This window comes from Dipteris shenzhenensis, chromosome 24 (assembly GCF_047967505.1).
Source record: "Dipteris shenzhenensis isolate YYH24624 ecotype China chromosome 24, Dip_SZ_1.0, whole genome shotgun sequence".
NCBI classification, from domain to species: Eukaryota; Viridiplantae; Streptophyta; class Polypodiopsida; order Gleicheniales; family Dipteridaceae; genus Dipteris; species Dipteris shenzhenensis.
Genome location: NC_141619.1, coordinates 28410757 through 28431462, shown reverse-complemented (window position 1 = coordinate 28431462; position 20706 = coordinate 28410757). Strand labels below are relative to the sequence as shown.

The window sequence follows — 20706 nt, the reverse complement described above, 5'->3', positions numbered from 1 at the left end:
GTCAGAAGAAAACCAAATACTATAAAAGCTAATGGGTGGAATCACTAAAGCGGGCATCCATATGCAAGGCTGATGTCTGAGAGGAGAATGACAAATAGAGAAATACACCACGAAGGGTACACATAGCGTAAGAGCCAAAGCGAGGGTCCCCTATCAGTGGCTAGTCGGTCAATTGTCCCATTAGGGTGTCGGAACCCTTGGATGCTGTTTGGGGACCAAATCCACTGGTCATCTGAGGATAGAGGATATGATGTTGGTTGACAGTGGCTCTAATCAGGGCTGGCGTCTTCAAGAAAGAAAGTCAGTGATAGTAGCTACTGGTGCTCAACCTGGTCAACCTGTTTGGGCAGAGAAAGAAAGCCTAGTAATGTCCACAGGAGACCAACCGGCCTATGGGACAACAAAAAAATCATCTAGTACACCTGCTTAGGGAGGGCACACCTGCTGAGAGAGAGAGAGAGAGAGAGAGAGAGTATTTTGGCTGCAAGTTGAATGGTCAATGGGATTCATACAACAGTTACAAAGTTGTCACCCCAGTGGTAAAATAGTGGAACATTAGCAGGTTACATAAAAAAGCTGTATGCTTTATTACATATGAAAACACATTAATGGCCAATAAATGCAAACATACTGTTGTATTGAGGAACAGAAGGGGTGTTTGTGTGTGTGCATGTCTGCTTGACATGCGTGTAAATGTGTGCATGTGAGGGCTCATGTATGTATGCACTGCTGGGTGCTGCGGAAGTTAATGTGGATGCCATAGTAGCAACTGCTTTCCATGCACCATGGAGTTGTTTTTAGCACATGGTTTGAAAGTAGCTATTCCCTTCCATATACAATGAGTACATGGTTTCAAAGCTGGGCAACTATCATAAGATTAACTTTTGTGCTTTTTGTACTGTTTTGATTTTACAGATCATGAAGGAAGATGATAATAGTTGGCCTGAGCCTGATAGAGTGGGCCGTCAAGAGCTTGAAATTGTGATGGGAAATGAGCACATTTCTTTCACAACATCAAAAATCGGTTCTCTTCTTGATGTCCAGAGCAGCAAAGATCCGGAGGGACTTCGCATCTTTTATTATCTAGTGCAGGTGAAAGAGATTAATGTTTTTAATCATCATGTGTTCATGTTTTTGAGCTTTGGGTGAGCTTTCTTGTGTGTGTGTGTGTGGAATAGCTTTCGTGTGTGTGTGTGTGTGTGGAATTGCATGTGCTCACACGGGTGTGTTGCTATGCCTTTCTCAAATAGTGTGTTGGTGTGTTCCTACCGGTGTTCGCATTTGTAATGGTAGTGCATTTTTTCCTGTTCATATTAGTATATTAATATACAATGGACTAAAAAGATTGAGGAATAGCTCTGTTCGGCTTTAACCTGTTTTCTTGATATATCTTGTGGACAGGATTTGAAATGTTTTGTGTTTTCTCTGATTGGCTTGCACTTCAAAATAAAGCCAATCTAGACAAGAAGCTTCTCTCACTGCAACTTCCTATCGTGAATAGTTTTGTTTTGAGATCATAGCTGAAATGTATCAGCATAGATTGCAGCAAGGTGTCACGATACAGTCAAGCTCAGGGACTGTTTTCATATTGAGAACTATGAGAAATCTGAGACGTGTCACAAAAATCGCAAAAATCACAAAAAACTAGGGACTGTTTTCTCATAGTACTTCCAAGCCTCTTCTTTTGTGGACAACAAAAAATACAATACCAATGAGATGTGTGTCACTCAAATCACGTTTTAAACATTGCTCATCCTGCAAACAACATTTTGTTGCAGTTGGTTGATAATGATGTAGAGCATATGCATTATGTTATGTCTGTTTGTGAATGGTGAGCTTAATGAATTGCACAAACTAAAAAGAAAACTTCAGCATTAGACATGCTTTTCCACAAATGGGCTGATTTTAGAGTTATTTAGTGTGGGCAGTGTCTAGTTGTTGGACTCACATAATTGTCATGTGTGTGCGTGAGTTTGGGCAGTGTCCAGATTCAATGGTCATGGAGAGAGAGAGAGAGAGAGATGTTTATAGGTGTCAAATTGAAGCCAAAATGTGCAGATGTAGTATGTTCTAGACTAAAAATTCTCAGCACGCTTTCAGCTTTGAGAAAGATGGATGATGTGTTTTTAAGGTATCAATAAACCCCTTATCTACAAGGGACATGGTATGCCTCCTTCACAACACTCTTGGATGTCACTTGACTAAGGCAACAAGCCTCTTAGCATGCAAGGGGACTAATGCCTAATGTTTGAGCATTCTTTCATCAATAGATATTTGTCGAGTCTAAAACCTTTTCATCATTTTCCGTCTTGTGTCAATTTCTATTTAGCTAACAGTAATGGAGCACGAAACAATTCACCTAGTTTTGCTTGTTGAAAGGTGCCTTTATTTGCATGGTTGGCAAAGGTTTCCAAGCATTTTAAAAGACAATTATGATTATGATGGTACTTACAAGTATGATTGAGGTCTTTTGTGTCTCATTGAACTTTAGTAATGGCAAATCTCCGATTGTATTCACAAATTCGTGCACGCATATAAAACATGTGTGTGTGTGTGTGAGAGAGAGAGAGAGAGATGCATTAACGTCTGTAGGAGGCCTCGCGGGCCTATGTGATAAATGCAAAGCGTAACTCATACAAGCCACTAAGGGTTGAAGCAAAGGGGTCAATAAGGTCCTTGTTGAAAGCTAAAGTGCTAAGCGAGTGAATGAAATGGTAGAATAGAAAAATATCAAAAGAGTATCATGTGCTCAGATCTAACGCTCCTAGTCCATGCCTAGGTTTCATATATCTAGGTAACTTGGTGGCTCTTTGATGAGATGTGAGCCCTCATATCTATGTCGTCTCTCAATGCGGTGTAGGGTGTGGTCTGCTTGATCTTTGTATCTGATGGGCTACGCCAAGGGTGATGCTTGTCTCTTGCGGTCACCTGTGAGGAGGGTTGAAATAGATTGGACCTCAATTGTGCGTGCTTTGTGTCCTCTGTGTCACATGTGGAGGGCGTCTCTTGTTTGGTAGCATTGTAGCAAAGACTTCCATTGCTAATCCATGATACTCTCATCTCTCAAGCTCCTCTCCCTCGGCCTCATAGAAATCAATAACAAGTGTTAGTGCTTTGTCGGTCTTGTTGACCTGTGGCATTAATTCGTGTTGCTCTAGTCTTACACATCAGTATATCTCTATGTCATTGCATATTAATCAATGGAGCTCAACACAAACTTAATTGGGAAAATGGATCAGTCATGGAAGGGGACCAAAGCCATGTCCTTGCCCCTCTTGGAAGAGGTAGTGATATCGCCCTTGGATCTCATAGTAGATTGGGTAAGCACATAGAAAGCACCCTTTTGTCTCGATCTCCTCCATTCGGCATAGTGTGCAAATCCTTTACTCTCTGGATACGTTGTAGCTCTCTGTCTCAATCGTCAGTTGATGTGACGAGACTCGCTACTTCATAAGAGCCAAGTGGCCTAGGACATGATGTATGGTGTAATGCATAATAGCAATTAGACCTTTTTGTGATCATAGTAGCCAATTATGGTTTCAAGAAGGGTTGTCATTGAGTAGAGGTGGTTGTTTCAAAATACTTATTGGGTAATTTAACAAGGGTTATGGTTGCTATGGTTGTGTTGAAGTTGAGGTGGTTACATTCAGTTACTTAAAGAGTGAGCAGTTGAAGCTGTCTCATACAAAAGACTAGGCTTAAAGAATGTCTTGCATTGTTCAATGGGGTTATGATCATGGCATTAGGGAGAATTTTGCTCCCATTTGTATTTAGATCTTACCATTCCAACACAAATGTGTGCGCACATCCATTTAGAAGTTTGTTACAAGCTTTTGGATCTAGATTCTTATGTTAGCTACAATAAGATGAGAGCTTAGGTCATTGAGCTAACATTACATGCAATGTTGTTTGGGAAAAAAAGAGAGTAAACAAATTTTAGCACCTAGGATTGAGAAACATTTTTTGACTTTAAGATTTGGAAATTGAGTGGGTGGAATTCATCAAGTATGTTACAACAAATGCAGGCAAAAGGAAGTTAGGAGAAGTTACAAAAAGTCTTACATGTACTTGCAAATAGGCATTGTGGGAGGGAAACAATGTGTATAATGGAACTTGGCCACAATTGAACAAAATTTGGAAGGAACTTTGCAATCTAACAACGTGCTAATCAAGTCAGGCCACATACTACCATTATTGGGAAAATAAAATTGTCACCCAGCTCGACAAGCATGAGGCAAATATTTCATAACCTGGTACTAGCTCTCACCTAATTCTTTCCATTAGTTTGTTCATATATACTTTCCATGTATGTATTCTAAGGGCCCATAATCTCAATAAATTATTGCATGCTTATAACTTAAGCTATAGAGAAAGGTAATTGGAAAGGCCTTTACTTTTCGATTGAGATATCAATTGATTTCTTAGGTGAAAAGGTACCCCAATGAAGCTAAGCTCAAAGGCATAGCTTTAAAATTTCATGGGGGACTTGAAGTCAGGAACTTCTATACCCACCTTACCATTATGAAGATGTTGTAAAAGTAGAGTATAAGGGTTTTAAAATGTCACCCTCATAAATAAGAGGGGAGGAATTCCAAGAGAAGAGGGTCCCCCTCCCTTCATAAATAGCGGGATGCCGTCATTACCCTCACCTTGCCTTTCCACCTCTCTACTCCTCTATAAACATGCCACTCTATAATTTATGTTTTACTAAATAATAATAAGTGCATAAAAAGTGGAAAGAATACCTCAAGTTGTGGCAGATTCAACTAAGTTATTCTTCTAAAAATTTTTTATAAAGAAGAAAGATAATACATTTTCTCTGTATTGATTACCAAGGGCTACATAAGATCAATCTCATGTGGCAGAGATATGTAATTTACCAATGTAGTGTCTTCTGATAAGATATAAATGACATGTGGCTATCATCATATTAGGATAAGGATGTCTATGAAGCTTTATTTAAAGTTACTTTCAATCATTATGAATTTGTGGCATTGCTATTTGGGTACCAATGCTCTTGCAATATTTGCAATGTTGATAAATGGTGTATGAGAGCCATACATTGGCAAAATTGGAGTAAAATTGCAGACTATATTTTGATATATTTAAAGGTATCAAAAAGCATATAAAATATTTAAGAACAAACCTTTGAGGGAAGATTGCCTATATGTGAATAAAAATAATGTCAAGCAATCTATGGTCAAATTAGAGTAACTAAGATGGGAGATGGAGGATGGTGATTTTCCTCCCCTCAAATTAGAGTATGGCTCTATTCCTGAAGCTTTCAAATCTTTCTCTTGGGAGGTTGGCAAGATTAGCTTTCCACCTATGAAAATGATGACGGAGCTGGGGACCTGTTGGTCTAGAATACGACATCAGACTTGGATTTCAAAGCGAACATGGAAGACTAGAAAGAGCCATCTTATGCGATGGCTACAGGAGGGTTATTCTCGCTTCCTCCCAAGTCACGAGCATCGGCTTCTACTAGCTTTACCTTTAGTGGAGAGTACGCCTCCACTCTCGTAACAAGAGGAATTAGGGGAAATCTCTAGAGGAGAGCACCGAGCGTCGCAAGGAAGGAGAGCAGGGCTTCATGACTCCTACAAAGGAGGACCTGAGACATCCACTGGGGGAGGAATTGTCACAATAGAACAAAGAACCAGGGAGACCGACCATGCAAGAGTTGCTCCAAGCACCAAGAGAGGTAGTATTGCTACCATCTCAAACGAAAACATCAAAGTTATCCATTAACTAAGGAGACAAGAGATTTTTGCAAGAACCAAGATGGAAGCGCACTGTCCCCCACTAACTATCCCACTGGTGGAGCCACAAATGAGCCCAGAATGAAGGAAATAACACAACAAGCTACTGAAGAGAGAGAGAGGAGGGTGTGGGAATACCGTCAAACTTTGCTTCAGGTACTTCTATCTTAGTGTTCCTGGATGATGAGTTATACATGGACTCAGTAGATTGGTTGACCCCACATGCATTAGTGGGTTTTGTCCCAAGACCCCAATCCCAATCTCAATATTAGAAACCTTGATTAGATTTAATTGGATCAAAAGGGGGTTTAATGTGTTGAATGTTAGATTCCTCAGGAAAAGGGTATTTTGTTGTTCTCTTTGAAAAATCAAACATGGTAGAGAGAGCTTTAGATAATAGTCTTTGGACCATTAGAAATCAGCCCTTATATCTTGAGTGGTGGTTCGTAGACTTTTCCCCTGATAATCAGAGATCCACCAAAATCTTAGCATGGGTAGAACTGCCACATTATCCTCTATCTCTATGTAACGAGTTACCAGACCTTTGTTGTAGGTTGGGTAAGGTCCTAGGTATTGAAAAGCAAAACTTACTAATCCCAGGGTAGCCCACAAGTGTGTACTAATGGACATGGCTGAGGATTTTCCCAATGCCATTGTGATAGTAAATAGAAATGGCTCTATCTTTAGAGAGCAAGAATTCTGTACACAAATCTAGCTGATTCTTGCTTTCTGTGTGGAATACAAAGGCACACTATCAAAAACTTCCCTCAAAAGAAACTCACAACTACCACTACACCGGTCCAACTCCCCCCCAAGGAGAAATGGGTACACAAGGAAAAGCAATAGGTTATACAACCTGCAACTCTTAGTGGATCAAATGATCTAATAAGTAACTCGTAGGCTATTATGACCAGAGGCAAGGACAAAGATGTCACCCTCCCCACCCTCCTTAAGAATGCTTTTGATGCCTTGATTGACAAGGAAGCTGAGCACTAGATGAGAGAGAATGAGAATAACGAGGTGGACATGGAGGAACTAGAAGAGGGTTGGTCAAAAGAGCTTGAGGATGAGGTCAATAGAGGGAACAATATGGTCATAGAGCTACTACAGGAAGATGAATCTGAAGATGACAGCCCGTAATTAATTTCAAGAGGGAATTTTCACTCCAGGGGAAAGTATTTACCACTATTCAAAACAAAAGGAGATAGTCACAGTTTAAGGGATTGGTCCCTCAATTGAATAGCCCTAATCCTAGGGCTAAGAAGGGTAAAAAAAGAATGGTAAGCAAGCCTATTTATTTTATGACTCTTAATGTCAGAGGTTTTACTGACCCTAGAAGAGCAAATGTACTCTCTCATTGGTTGAGAGATAAATCCCTTTCTCCCACTTTTCTTACATACTCAAATGAATAGATAGAAAAAGAGCATGGTTCTACTCAAAGCACCAAGAAGTAAGAGGAGGGTCAGCAATTGGAATCCTATCCTTCTTTAAAGGTGTTAAACACACTTTTATGGATCGTGATAGTAGCTGGATTTCAGTTTACTATGGAATCAAGGAGCAAGCATTTAATATTGTCTCTATCTATGCTCCTACTAGTGTTTAGGCAAGAGTGCATACTTGGAAGTCCTTGACAACATTAGGAGGAAACAGTGTGGTCTAGGAGATTTAAATAGGGTGGAAGACTTGTAGGACAAATGGGTCAAGAAGGGTTCAATTGTAAGGCTACATAAATGCAGGCTTGGTTTGAATTGAAAGATAGCTTACACTTCACAGATGCCTACTCTACAGGGGACTACACTTGGTACAATAATTAGCCAGGGGTAACTAGAAGGGAACCCATATTGGATAAAGTATACGTGTCATAAGACTTGATTAACCAAACAGTTAAAATTTCAGGTCAAACTTTCTCTTCGCTTTGCTTATCTGATCACAAAACTATGTTACTTTTTTGTGACTCTGGTAATGGGAGGAGAGGTTCCTTCTAGTTTAAAGTGGATCCCAGTCTGTTTCAACTCAAGAGTGTGTAGACATAGATCTCATATATTTGCAAGAGCTACTTTGCCGAGAGTAGCTCAGCCTCAAAAGCTTGAAATAGGGCTACGACACATACTCAAAGAATTCTAAAAATAGTAAGGAGAAACGGAGCCAAAATCAGAGCCAAGAGAATGGATGCCATCCAATAATCAATTGTGTATCTTGAAGACAGGGCTAGACAAACAGCTCAAGAACAGTTATTAAATGCCAAAAGGGACCTAAGAATTTAGGAAAAACCAAGACACTGAAAAAAAGTAAGGTTATTTTAGAGAAGGGTGGGTAGAAAAAAGGGACAGACCAACAAAGGATACCTTCAAACTTATTAGAAGAAAGAGAGCAAATGAGGAGATACATCTTCTTAATAAAAAGGATGGAACAATGGCAAGAGACTCTAAGGACAATAAGCATGCCCTATTTGATCATTATAGAGAGCTGATTTCTACATCCATTGTCCCTGATGAGGCTATTTAAATGGCAAGGAAATATGCCAACAAGCTAGACAAAAGACCACACAAAACTTTGATAACTTCTATTTGGAGACTCTTCTCACATTGGAAGACCTTAAAGGAGCTATAGATTTAATGGCAGAGGGTAAAACCCCCAGAAAGAATGGTCTTCCCATTGAATTCCACAAGTTTTTGTGGGAAGTAATAGGTCTTTTCTTCAATGGGTGTGGAATGAGTGTAGCAAACCAACATCTCCCACATCACATTAATGGAGGCATTATCAAACTGATACCCAAGGAGGGGAACAAGGAGGAAATAAAAAATTGGAGACCCCTAACCATGCTAAATTGTAGTTATAAAATTTTTGCTAAGGCCTTGGCCCTTAGAATTAAAAATAGCATGGATAGGTGGATCCTAAAAGAGCAAAAAGGCTTCATCAAAGGGGACACCCTTTAGAGGCCATAATCAATATTTGGGAAGGATGTGAGTATGCAAGAGAAACCAAACATGACATCTGCTTCCTCAAAGTTGACTTTGATACAACCTATGATAGACTTGAGTGAGATTTTCTCATATAGGCTCTTCAGGACATGGGCTTTTTATGTGTTATATTTGTAAATTTTTGGAGTTATATAGTGCTAGTACAATTGGTTGATTTACATGAAATATAGTTGTCTGATACATGTGGTTGGTGGGGTGTTTAAATGGAAGATGCCTTATTTGATGTGAATACATGAGCTCATATTAGAAAAGAAACAAAGATTTAATTCTTTTTTGTGTGATGCCTGTAAATTCCAGGTGTTATGTCCATATATGATTTAGCAACCATTAACGTGCAGGATGCATCTATTGAAGGGAACTTGAAGAATCCAACTGAGAGCCCTGCAAAACTGAGAGCCCCATGAATTCAAGTGGCAAACAAATGTCAGAGATGGTTGACAACCTCTTCACGGGTCTTGCAACTGCTGGGTATACTGCTTTTGACATTGCAGATGTTGAATGTTAAGACGACTCTCCCTTGGCTCACCTACTAAAAAATTTGACAAAGAAAAAGGTACATGACCATATGATGAGATGAGAGTCTCTCGCAAAGAAATCCAAGGCACATCAGGTGCATCAAAGTCCCCGAAACCCAAATCCCCTATTACAGTATTAAGATACAAGACCCCCTGCTGACCAATCAATGGCAATGCATATGAAGGGAGGTAGCCAGATAACTAATGTACAACCATATGGAGAAAATCATCCAGCAATTATCGTACTTAAGCACAAAAATAAAAGATATTGAGAAATGCATAAATAGGAAGTTGCAGTACTTAAGCAAAAAAATAAAAGATCTTAAATCATAAATAAATAGGAAAGAGAGATACTTTATTATAAATTTGATTGACAAACATGGAGTTTTCACTATCATTGTTCTGACAAAACACACCTCCTAGAGGTGGGGATCTTACAAAAAGACACCTCCTAGAATCCAAGAAATTATGAACCTCATAATCTCTTGGATGCACGAGGTGGGGTATCTTGAAATATGCTTGTGAAATGCAAGTCTAGCAATTGATGTGCCTCCAAAATTGAGATTCATCACCATCAAATCTTCAAGTACATCCCCTAATATAAGCTCGAGATTGTTACTTTTCTTTTCTAGAAAAGTCCTAGAAACTTGTCTTTATTTATTGGATTAGAGATGCTTGACCTTTTTTCAGTTGGAGATGAGGAAGAATAGAGAGCACCTATTGAGATTCCATATCATGAATGACTAATTACCACATGGACAATCAAAGTCTCTTTTGATAAATTTTAGGACAACTGTTAGTCATGAGTCACGTTAGATAATCCAAACACAATTATGTATTTCATTCTATCAGCAGCAGCATAGCTGATAGCTTAATCTCTATAAACTACATTGCACCACACATTAGCATATTGTACTTGTGTTCTATTTTTTTTATATTTAATGAGCAAGAGCACATAATCTCTCCTTGTACCATACTTCAAAAAATGTGCCTCAAGATGTGATTGCATGTGTAGTTTAAATTTGTAGCTTGCAATTTAAGTTGCTTCTAAATCTAAGATGCAGTTATTATAGAAAAGGAGAGTATAAAAATGGAACCATGCGAGATTTTTAAAGTGCTTGCCATTTTTGTCCATGCCATTGATTCCATTTTATTCATGATTGTATTATAAATCAATGCTAGGTCGTTATATATTAAAAAAGGGGACAAATATTTCATTTTTTTCTAAATAATGTAGAGCATATTGTGTGCCATGGAAAATTTAAGCTCCAATCCATATGGTGCAATTCATACATAAATTATTATGGGTCATGCAACTGTGAATATTTGAAATGTGGCTATGGATATTTAAGTTTCATGTCCATATAGTGCCATGTGATCATTTGATGAATGATTGAGAGTTATGTAAGTCAAAAAAGTATTTTTAGCTTTTTCACTGCTTTTCCATAGCTTCTTAGCATTTCATGCTTTCACTTGTTTAGAAACATATTGTTGAGTTCATGCACCCTCTTGCTTAGATTATCCACCTATCACCTTCTTGCTCCCTTACTAGCCCTCTCTTGCTATTTCCAATTGCTCCTTGACAAATTGTGATTTCATAAGATCCTATCATCTAGTCACCCAAAAACCCTACATCTCTCCTATATGATCAAATGCCTCAACTTGTAGCCCTCTCCCTCTCTCTCTCTCTCTCTCTCTCTCTCTCTCTCTCTCTCTCTCTCCCCCCCCCCCCTTTAATTGTAATTTGTTCTAAGCAAGGTCTTGCTTCCTAAGCTCTAGTCTACTCCACCATCGTCTTTCTCATGGTCTAATCATTATTTCTTGCATGTCAATTCCACTCTCTTGATTGTGATTTTCTTCTTGAGCTCTCTTTGCATGATATAATATGTCACAAGAAGAGGAGTGTTACCGGTCTAGCCAACATGACTCTAGTAGGTCCGCCTCTCGTAACACTACGATCTCTAACCCCCTTAGCCAAAGTCACCTAAATCCTAGTTGGAATTGTACCTATTAAGCCTTTATGGCTAGGCAAAGCATCGGTCCTTTATGGCCATGCTGCTTAATCAAGTCCAAACTACCACCATAAGGCATTTTAAGGTCAGTAGTTTAAACGTCTCTTAGTTTAAATGCTCAACATCATCACAAGTCAGGGATGATCATTGGCACGAAAGTAGGATTTATAGGGTACATCACCCCATTATAAAGAGGTTGTTGAACTTTAGTTGCTTTTGTAATACAAATCATTCTTAGTTCTATGGCATCTGGCACTAAGTGGTTGGACACCATGACGGTACAATAGACTTTCATAGAATTGGCTATTTAAGCAGGCAAGGGCTAACAGCAGAGCTCAGGTGATAGGGCAAGGGGATGGAGTGCGCTATAGATAATTTAGAAGTTAGGAAGATCTCCCTTATTTGTTTATGAATCGCTGTCAAGCAATGAAAGCATGGAGGTGGTCAAATGCAATAGGGGTCCTGTTTAATTTAATTATGTCGCACGAAATGGGTTTCAAGGGGACATGGTCTAAATGATTACACGAATTGTTTAGTGTGTGGCATGGCATGGGTTTCAATGGGGATGATGACAAAATTTGTTTAAGTCAAGCATTGATAATTTTTGCATAGTGATATTGGTTTCGATGGACTTTTGTTGGCATGACCAAAGCATAACAAATTCATGTGTTGAATTTCATTCTTTTTTTAATCTTTTATCATCATAATATGTAGGGTATATTTATTATAGAAAGACCTCCCCTATGCCTTGCACAAAGTAAGTTAGGAACGGGGATGTGCTTTCCATATTGAATTTCAAATTCCATTGTACACCAACTATGTTTTCAACTCTCTTGAAAACTTGTCTCAAATTTTCCCTCTGGATTTACGTTGTATCATTATTGTCTAGCCTAAGAGTCTTTGAATTTAGTTATTGTACCCAAGTCTTGCGATTTAGGGTTTGAATTGAAGTTAAAGAAGGATGTCTTTTTGGAGTTAATACACAATTTAGTAAGAATGAGGACATGGATTAAGCTTTGTATGATCTAGCCTGAGGACCTTGGGGTTTAGCATATTGTACCTAGATGTTGAAGTCAACTATCATGCTTAGGATTGGGATGGGTGTCTTGAGAATTATAACATAAGAGTGTGCTGTTGTTATGTAACAATCCATCCATGCATTCTTTGGATGCACCCAATATCATTTTGAGTTGTATGAACTTTGGGTGCACCCACACATAATGAAACTTTGGCTTAGATACGTTTAAAAAATACAATAACATCACAAATAGATCTAGCACAACATAGCAAGATGAATGCTACCATCAAAGGTAATGGATAAGGATTTCATATAGGAAAGACATCAAAGATTATAGATAATCAAAACTCTCCCACTAACAATCTAATGAAAGGAGAGGATGCTCTTCTTGCAGTGCCCTTCATCTATCCATTTCCACTCCTTGGGATCCCACTGAAAGTACTTTATGGGAACACCCCCATAAAGGCACAATCTCCATGCACCAAGGTAACAAGACGTGGTTGAGGGTCTAAGTACCACACTCTGAGTCTGAGCCATGCTCCACCAACCCAACAAGCCTGACCGACTGAAATGGAATCTGTTATAAAACATCATTGATCGATCTAGATAGCCTGCGTTCTGCAAGGACATCAAAGGCCAAGGCATACTCATCTCCACCACAAAAAGCAATAACCTATAAAGGAATGCCTGCACCCGTGAAAGCACCCATGCAAGCGAAACATGAAATAGGCATATCATCTATTTCCACCCAATCCACTCGAATAGCTACATTTTGAAGGCTTCCAGGACTACACTGTGGAAGCAGGGCCCCTCTCCCACTTGGAGCATTGCATATAATGAGGAACCAAGTGGTTTTCCATGATCATCAAGTATGCTGTTGTTCCATAGTCTATCTCTTCATGAGAGGAAGGGAGAACTCTCTAAATAGTACTCCTGAAGCTATCCCAAGCCTTCAGGATAATAGCCATAAGAGGGCATGAAGGAGGCCTAAGATGAGCTGAAGTAAAAATCACCACATCTTTTGATGTCCCTTTCTCATCTTGATAATGGCTAGATTGTGAGCATAGACTATATATATATATATATATAAAGAAAACAAGATTGAATTTCCATTCCTTGAATTTTCTCAGTGGATTTGCGCATGGCCCCCGGTAAGGAAAGTGTACAATGTACTCGACCTCATAAGTGACACGTAGTCACCCACACATAGTCAAGTTATGGCTTGAGGTCATCGTGTGTCCCTTGCAAAGAATTTAAAGACCATCACTCCATTTATGATCTGCTATGATAGAAAGCCTAAGGTCAACTATCTGAGGACTTTTGGTAGCCTTGCTTATGTTCACACGCCTTCACAGATGTGAGGCAAACTAGATGACAATATTGTCAAATGCATATTAATGGGTAACACCAGTGGCAGTTAGGGATATCATCTCTTTGATCCGTGAAAGCAGAAAATCTTTGACAGCAGGGATGTTGTTTTTGCAGAGACTTAACTTGAGCCACTTGCTGAATTCACTAGATGGATAGCAAGTAGCTCACAGGATATCATTGAAGGTTACTTCCATTGGTCACAGAAGTCCATGAAGACCAGCCACTTGTAATGCCTAACGGACAGCATGTTAAGGCAGAAAATCGGCCTCAAAATCAGTCCATTGCAGACCATGGGGCAGAGGAAGGAGTGCAGGAAGACATAGTCATGGAGCATGCTAAATAGTTCCATGTTGGCTGATCCGTACTTTGCAAGAGAGTAAGCTCTTAGCACCTCTACCCAGTAGGACACAGGCCAGTGCAAGATATACTAGAGAGCATGCAGATGTGGCCTACATGCGCACCGTCTATGATGTAGATGAGGAAGCTTCATTTGAAGAAGCTCAAGAAGATGAACATTGGCAGGAAGCCGTGCACAAAAAAATGAATGCAATTCATACAAATGGCACATGGGATCTAGTGGATCTGTCACATGGCAAGAAGCCCACATGCACTAAGTGGGTAAACAAAGTCAAGAGGAAGTATGATGATACCATTGACAGGTGCAAGACCGGACTTCTGCCTAAAGGAAAGGATATCTCAACAGAAAGGCATAGATTTTGAACAAATTTCTCCTACTTCTAGCCTGTCCACTATCAGATGTGTAGTTGCATTGGCTGCCCATCACAGATGCAATGTGCATTAGTTGGATATAAAAACAGCCTTCTTAAAGGGGATTCGCAGGAGGAAGTTTTTGTGAATCAGCCCATTGGTTATCTTGTGCCTGGTCAGGAAACGAAGCTGTATAAGCTGAGAAAAGCACTTCATGGTCTCAAACAAGATCCGAGAGCTTGGTATGAGAAAATACATACCTACTTGTCAGCTACAAATTCAGAAAAAATCGAACTGAGACTTGGGTAATTTCCAATCATGGCTTTGACAATAATGGCACCTTCCCTTCTTTTTTGATTTGCCAGCATCGTTCTTTGCCTTGTTAGATGCTGTCCTGAAGCAGCCTTAGACTGTGCACCACCTTCATGCTTGCCCTGACTCCAATTGTGGACAAAAAGTGCTCGATCATTGCTACAGGAAGAGGAAGATTTATTATTCCTTATTTGTTCCTCTTGCAACAACAAACCCACTAGCTCCTTTTGGCCAAGAATAAAAAAGATAACCTATCAAAATGACGAGGTTAACCAGAAGAAGTAATGCAGGTTGAAGCTATGCCTTGTGTAGATTGACGATGTGAGCATGGTGGGTTGAGGTATAGATGACGACCAATTATGAAAGATTGTCAACTTCATGATCAGATGCAACTGTGTTACAACATGAAAAACTAAAATGAGGATATATATCCTCTGCACTAGCACACTGATGGAAAAACCTTCTAACCAGAGGGGAAATGTGCCCGGAGGGTACGTTTATAGACTAGAGGGGAAAACTATGTGTTACAACTTGAATAACCGAAATGAGGATATGTGTCCTCTACATTGGCACAATAATCCTAATACTAAACCTAGGGGAGAAAACTTCCTACCCGCAGGGGAAAAGTGCCCCAAGGGTAGGTTTACACAACTCTAATCATAATCTAACAGTTCATCAGATGACAGCATATACCATTCCCCTGGAAAGCATTTGGTAGAGCTTGTGGCTGCCAATAAATATTACCATCCTTAGCTGTGCATATTCATGGCTGCTCATCACATTGGGCTGGCTGCCCATCCAAAGGCATATCATGCTCAATAATCTTCATTTTTGCGAAGAGAAGTTCTGACCAATGGTCACATTGTTCACCATTGCTGGACTGATTTGCATTTATGGAAGTGTCTTGGACTGCACGTGCTTGCTGTCCTTGACATTGATCTGCCTTCGCTTTCCTGCATTCATTCTCATAATACCCCACCTTTTCAAAATAGCGACACTTTCCCTTTTTGTAGATACTTGGTTCCAGTACGAGAACCATGAGCATTGTAGTTCACATTTGCATTTCCACTATGGATGCAAAAGCTTGGTCATTACCATGACCTCTATCATGTTGTATCAATTGATCTTCCTGTTAGAGTAAGCAAAGCATCTACTGCATTGTAAATATCTTGACTTGAGCTGCCATGTTGGAGGTAGTTGTAAATCCTTCGTGCGATGCTGAAAGACTGGAGCATCTAAGTGGGCATGTACACCCAAGACAAGTGCAACATACACATAGAAACACCAGTACATAAAATGTTTGAGCCCATGGAGAGGATGAAAGCTGTGGCTTGCCATCATTGCGATGGTCCTCTAGATGCTGGTAGAGGGGTCAAGCCCAGAGAAGATCCAATGATGTACGAGGCTGCAGTAGCATAAAAGCTAGGATAGAGCACTGGCGACAATAAATGTGTGTGGTTTGTTGTTGCTCCTAGATGTGGCCCTACGTCGGACAAGTGCCACTGTCACACCTGTCGGCCATGTCTCTGGTTTGCGTGAACATGGAGGAAAGATCCCTGATCCTGATTTGTACATTAACACGCTCTGGGCCTTGGCTATGCCGTCTCCTTGGGGCCTGCTTGTTTGTTATAAACTGGCTGGAAAAACTCAGTAATCACGCTATAAGTAGAATCTGGCTAAGAACACTGATCTCGTCGATGTGTCTAGAGAAAATGGTCTCTGTGTCAGATGGCCTCATGAATGAAAGTTCCCAAACTATGTTGAAGATCATGACCTTGGTTGCCAAGGTTGACCTTCAAATCATGTGTCTCCCAGAAGGCATGGATTGCATCCAAGTTGTCACTAGAGGCCCTCCGTTGAAGATGAAAGCAAGACGACATTGTCAGAGGCCGACGTGAATCAAGGAGCCCGCAAGAAGCAACCTACCCCTCCTATTACCCCGATGAGATTCTCAAGGTCGCCGATGTATAGGCCAAACAAGTTGGGTCATAACGGACAACCCTACTTGACCCCGATAGTCCTCATTACCTCCTTTGTCCACCCTGTACCCATCTGAGAGAGAGAGAGAGAGAGAGAGAGAGAGAGAGAGAGAGAGAGAGAAAGAAAGAAAGAAATTTTATTAGTCTTCGGAAGACCAATGGGTCTATGAGACTGAAAGAAAACCTGATACAAATCACAGTAAGGGTGGAGCTACTGAAACGAGCATCATCACCCGTGCTGAATCCTAAGTCTGATCATACATAATCAAATACATCTAAGCGTAACAATGAAAAGAAAAAGATTGGAGCGGAGCGGAATCCTCCGTATGTCATGTCGCCCTAGCTGGTGCATAGCCGGTGATGGGACGCTGTGCCCGTCAAGGGATGCCGTGCATCTCGATCTCCTAGACGAGGCTCGACGCAAGACCAAAGCCACCGTGACTCCCGTGGGACGTATCCCGGGTCTAAACAATGACGGGAGGTCCCCCAGAGTGATCTGTTTGTCCCCTCGATGTCTCGTGTGTCATGCTACGGTCGTCCGGGTCGGGGTCTTTGTCACGTCTGCGGCTAGACACTGGACAATCAATGTCACTCGATGGGAAGAACTCTGTGATCCTGCTCTGAGAGGTGTCTGATGATGTGGCCAAGCCCCGTCGCCGGAGTAAGTACTCTCTGTGTCAGACCCCCTCGTGAATGAAGGCCGTGAGGCATCTCTAATCTGGGTAGGCGAGGAATCTGGAAAGGAGCTCGGAGCCGTCTCTGAAGAGACAGTGGTAGCGACCTCGAATCTCGTAGTACTCCGGGCACCTGAAAATAAAATGCTCCTCCGACTCAACCTCCTGACAGCCGCACAATATGCATAAGCGATGCTCCCTAGGAATCCCCTCTACTCTGCCGCTCTCTATGCGGAGGCGATGTGATGATACCCGAAATTGTCCGATGGAGATCCGTAGTGAGTGAGGCATATGAAGCTCAGTGTACCCCGGTGGTGTGATGAATCCCTCCACCGAAATACGAAGACAGTAATCTCTATAGAAACTCAGCTTCACTCGAAGCTCCCTCGGCTTCAACCAGGTCCTAAAGGTGTGTAGCTGCAGAAGATCCTCTCGAATGACCTGGTTGGTGTGTGGCCCGATCGAGATGGTGGGTGGGAGTACCAGAGGGGCATCTAAACTGTACTAAAAAGGAGGTATCCTATCAATGTGAAACCCTAGTCTCACAAACCATCTGTAAGTCCATGCATACCAGCATCGCTTGTCTCTCTCTACTGCCAACCTTATGGAGGAATCGAGAGCCGACCATGGCAAACTTTGTCTCCCTAATGTGCAGTCCCCATATGATCTAACCCGGTGTAGATATGTGATGGTCTGAAAGGCTGCATCTAGCTGGAGTGGAGAAGCACCAAACTCGGCCTGAATGATGTGATGTGGTACAAACGGTTTCCCCCAGATCATCCATGAGAGCATGAGGATCTGCACGCGCTCCACCCGTATCCACTCTATCTCTGACATGTCAGGCCCCCAACAAGGGCTGTCATACATACCCGCTGGTCGGACCAAGGAGTCGAAGAGAAAAGCCTTGGTCCAAGGGTCCTGGAAGTGGGAGTGGAAGCATTGTCTCTCTAGCCGAGCCAGTGAGGCGTATCCCCTACTCAATCTGGCCTACATCGCTGGTCTCATCGTGAAAATTGGACCCGAGAAGATGACCCCCAAGTAAATGTATCTCAACTGGTGACCCACCGAAAGTCAACTGCTTCTGTTGCATGTTTGCTCAAGAGGTGTTAAAGATCATGACCTTGGTCTTGCCAAGGTTGACCTCCAAATCATGGGATAAACAAAAAGCCTGCAGTGCATCCAGGTGTCGCTGGAGCCCCTCGGGTGTGGACGACAAGAGTGCCACATCATCTGCATAAAGAAGAATCATGATGATGATCCCGACAAGTGAGCAACCGGTCCCACCGAACGCCCCCATGAAAGTCTCAAGCTCATCGATGTAGAGGCCAAACAGGGTTGGTGATAAGGGACAACCCTGTTTGACCCCTATGGCACTCAAGATCTCATCTGTCCAACCTGCCCCTGTCCGAACTCGGCCTGAGACTCTCTCAGAAAGTGCCATGACTGCCCAGATGATCTCCTGATCAAATCCCAGTGTCTGTAGGTGTGTGATGAGACCGAGCTTGAGGTACTGTGTCAAAGGCTTTGCGGAAATCCACAAAGCAGCAATATATCCTCTCCTTCTGTGATCTGGCCTCCTCAATGACACTCCTGAGTGTGAGTATGTGATCCATAGTCCCATGGTCTCGCCTGAAACCGGCCTGACCCTCTGCTCTAAGCCCTCTCATCTCTACAAACAGGCTGACCGACGCATCCAATACAACTGCATAGATCTTGGACATCACATGTCCAATCATGATAGCCTTGTAGTTACTCGGGTCCATGGGATCCCTTGCCTTGTGGATGGGGGTGATGGTGTTGAGTGTCCAAGTGCGGGGGAAGCCAAGGCAAACAGCGTCATTGAATAGCTTTGCTAGGATCGGGGCTAACGTGTCGATCCCATATGCGATAAACTCAGTGCATGGCCCCTCGTGATCCTTAGCTCGACCATTGTGCAGTTTCAATGTCGCATCCTTGACTCCCCCTCTGGTGAACAACGTGCAAGTGGTGGGGCGAGGTGTGTGTATGAGAGAGAGAGAGAGAGAGAGAGAGAGAGAGAGAGAGAGAGAGAGAAGTAGAAGTAGGATTTATTATCATCCTCGGGGGGCCAAAAATGACCCATGGGACCTAATCCTCAATACAAAAAATCTCCTCCAATGTGGAGGGGTCAAGAGTTTTCAAGTTCTTGACGGTACGAAAAAAGGTAGTGACAAAAGACCCCAATGCTGCCAGAGAGGTAGTGGAGAGAACTGATGAGAGTTGTGTGGTGTCTACCAATATCTGCTCGTAATCATCCCTGATCTGTGCATATCTGGGGCACTGTAGGTCTACATGTGCCTCTGTGCGGCCGACTCTCATGTATGCAGCACCTTTCTCGGGGTGCGATCTTTCGAGGACAAATTGGAGGAGCTTCGAGCGGCTACAGGTGACAATGGGATCCAGGATGATCCAATGTAAGCCCTCAATTCCACATGAGATAGTACAGGCACAGTTCGCCACGACACCTCTCCAAGTTGATGCCATCCTTTCAGACGGTGACTTTCATCCACAGGGTGTGGAACTTACCCCAGTGGAGACTTCCGAGATTGGCCCTAGAGTCATCCGGACAACTCGCAAAGAGCGGGGCAGACACATGGTATGCACACATATCTACATGGCTTGCCAGGCACGGTATCCAAATGGATAGGATTCATCCCTTTCAGTACAGCGTGGATGCACCTCCTGAGTTGATCCCACGAGATAAGATCAACTGTATTATACGGTTAGACCTCCTCCAGCTTCACACATCCCGGACTTGGGGGGAGGACCAGGAACCCCCCACCAAGACCCAATTCTATCGCGACCACTTCCTGACAGTATCAGAGGAGGGATTCATTATCAGACCCCAATATCTGGAGGATAGAGGAGTATCTCATGCACTGAGGATTGCCATTAGTCAGATGCGGGTTTCATCCCATCAACTGAGGATTGAGGCAGGGAGAGCAGCGGGTACACCTAGAGAGCAGCGGATCTGCACGCTATGTACGCTGGGGGCGGTTGAGACAGAGGAGCATTTTCTTTGTGTTTGCCCAGCCTACTACGAGATTTGAGGACGCTACCACTGTCTCTACCTAGAGGGGAATGGCTTCGGTCCTTTGTCACGACTGATCCATTTCCATGACCAGGTCTGTATCGAACTCAATCTGATGGAGATGCGGTGACACAAGGAGGCACTTCTACGACAGATCAGAGAGCAGCAAGGGTTGGTCAGACCACTACAAGACATAGAGGGTGACCGAGCACAGCGGCACGTCACAAACTTCTATACATTTGAGTCAGCCCCCAAACAGAGTGGAGTGGAGGTAGAGGAGCTAGCCGATATGAGAGCAGTCTAGATGAGCAACCGGCACAGTAGC

The 20706-nt window shown here is 42.1% G+C and overlaps 1 protein-coding gene across 1 annotated transcript in view; it reads left to right on the top strand.

The window, feature by feature from the left end:
- The window catches only part of LOC147886451 (protein mago nashi homolog 2), a 29604-nt gene extending 27937 nt beyond the window's left edge, over positions 1-1667 (top strand). Inside the window, exons 2-3 of the mRNA XM_087395508.1 lie at positions 916-1092; positions 1402-1667. Of these exons, the coding sequence (XP_087251634.1) occupies positions 916-1092; positions 1402-1461 (237 nt within the window). The 3' untranslated portion in view covers positions 1462-1667. The remainder of the gene's footprint in view (positions 1-915; positions 1093-1401) is intronic.
- The last annotated feature ends 19039 nt before the right edge of the window (positions 1668-20706 follow it).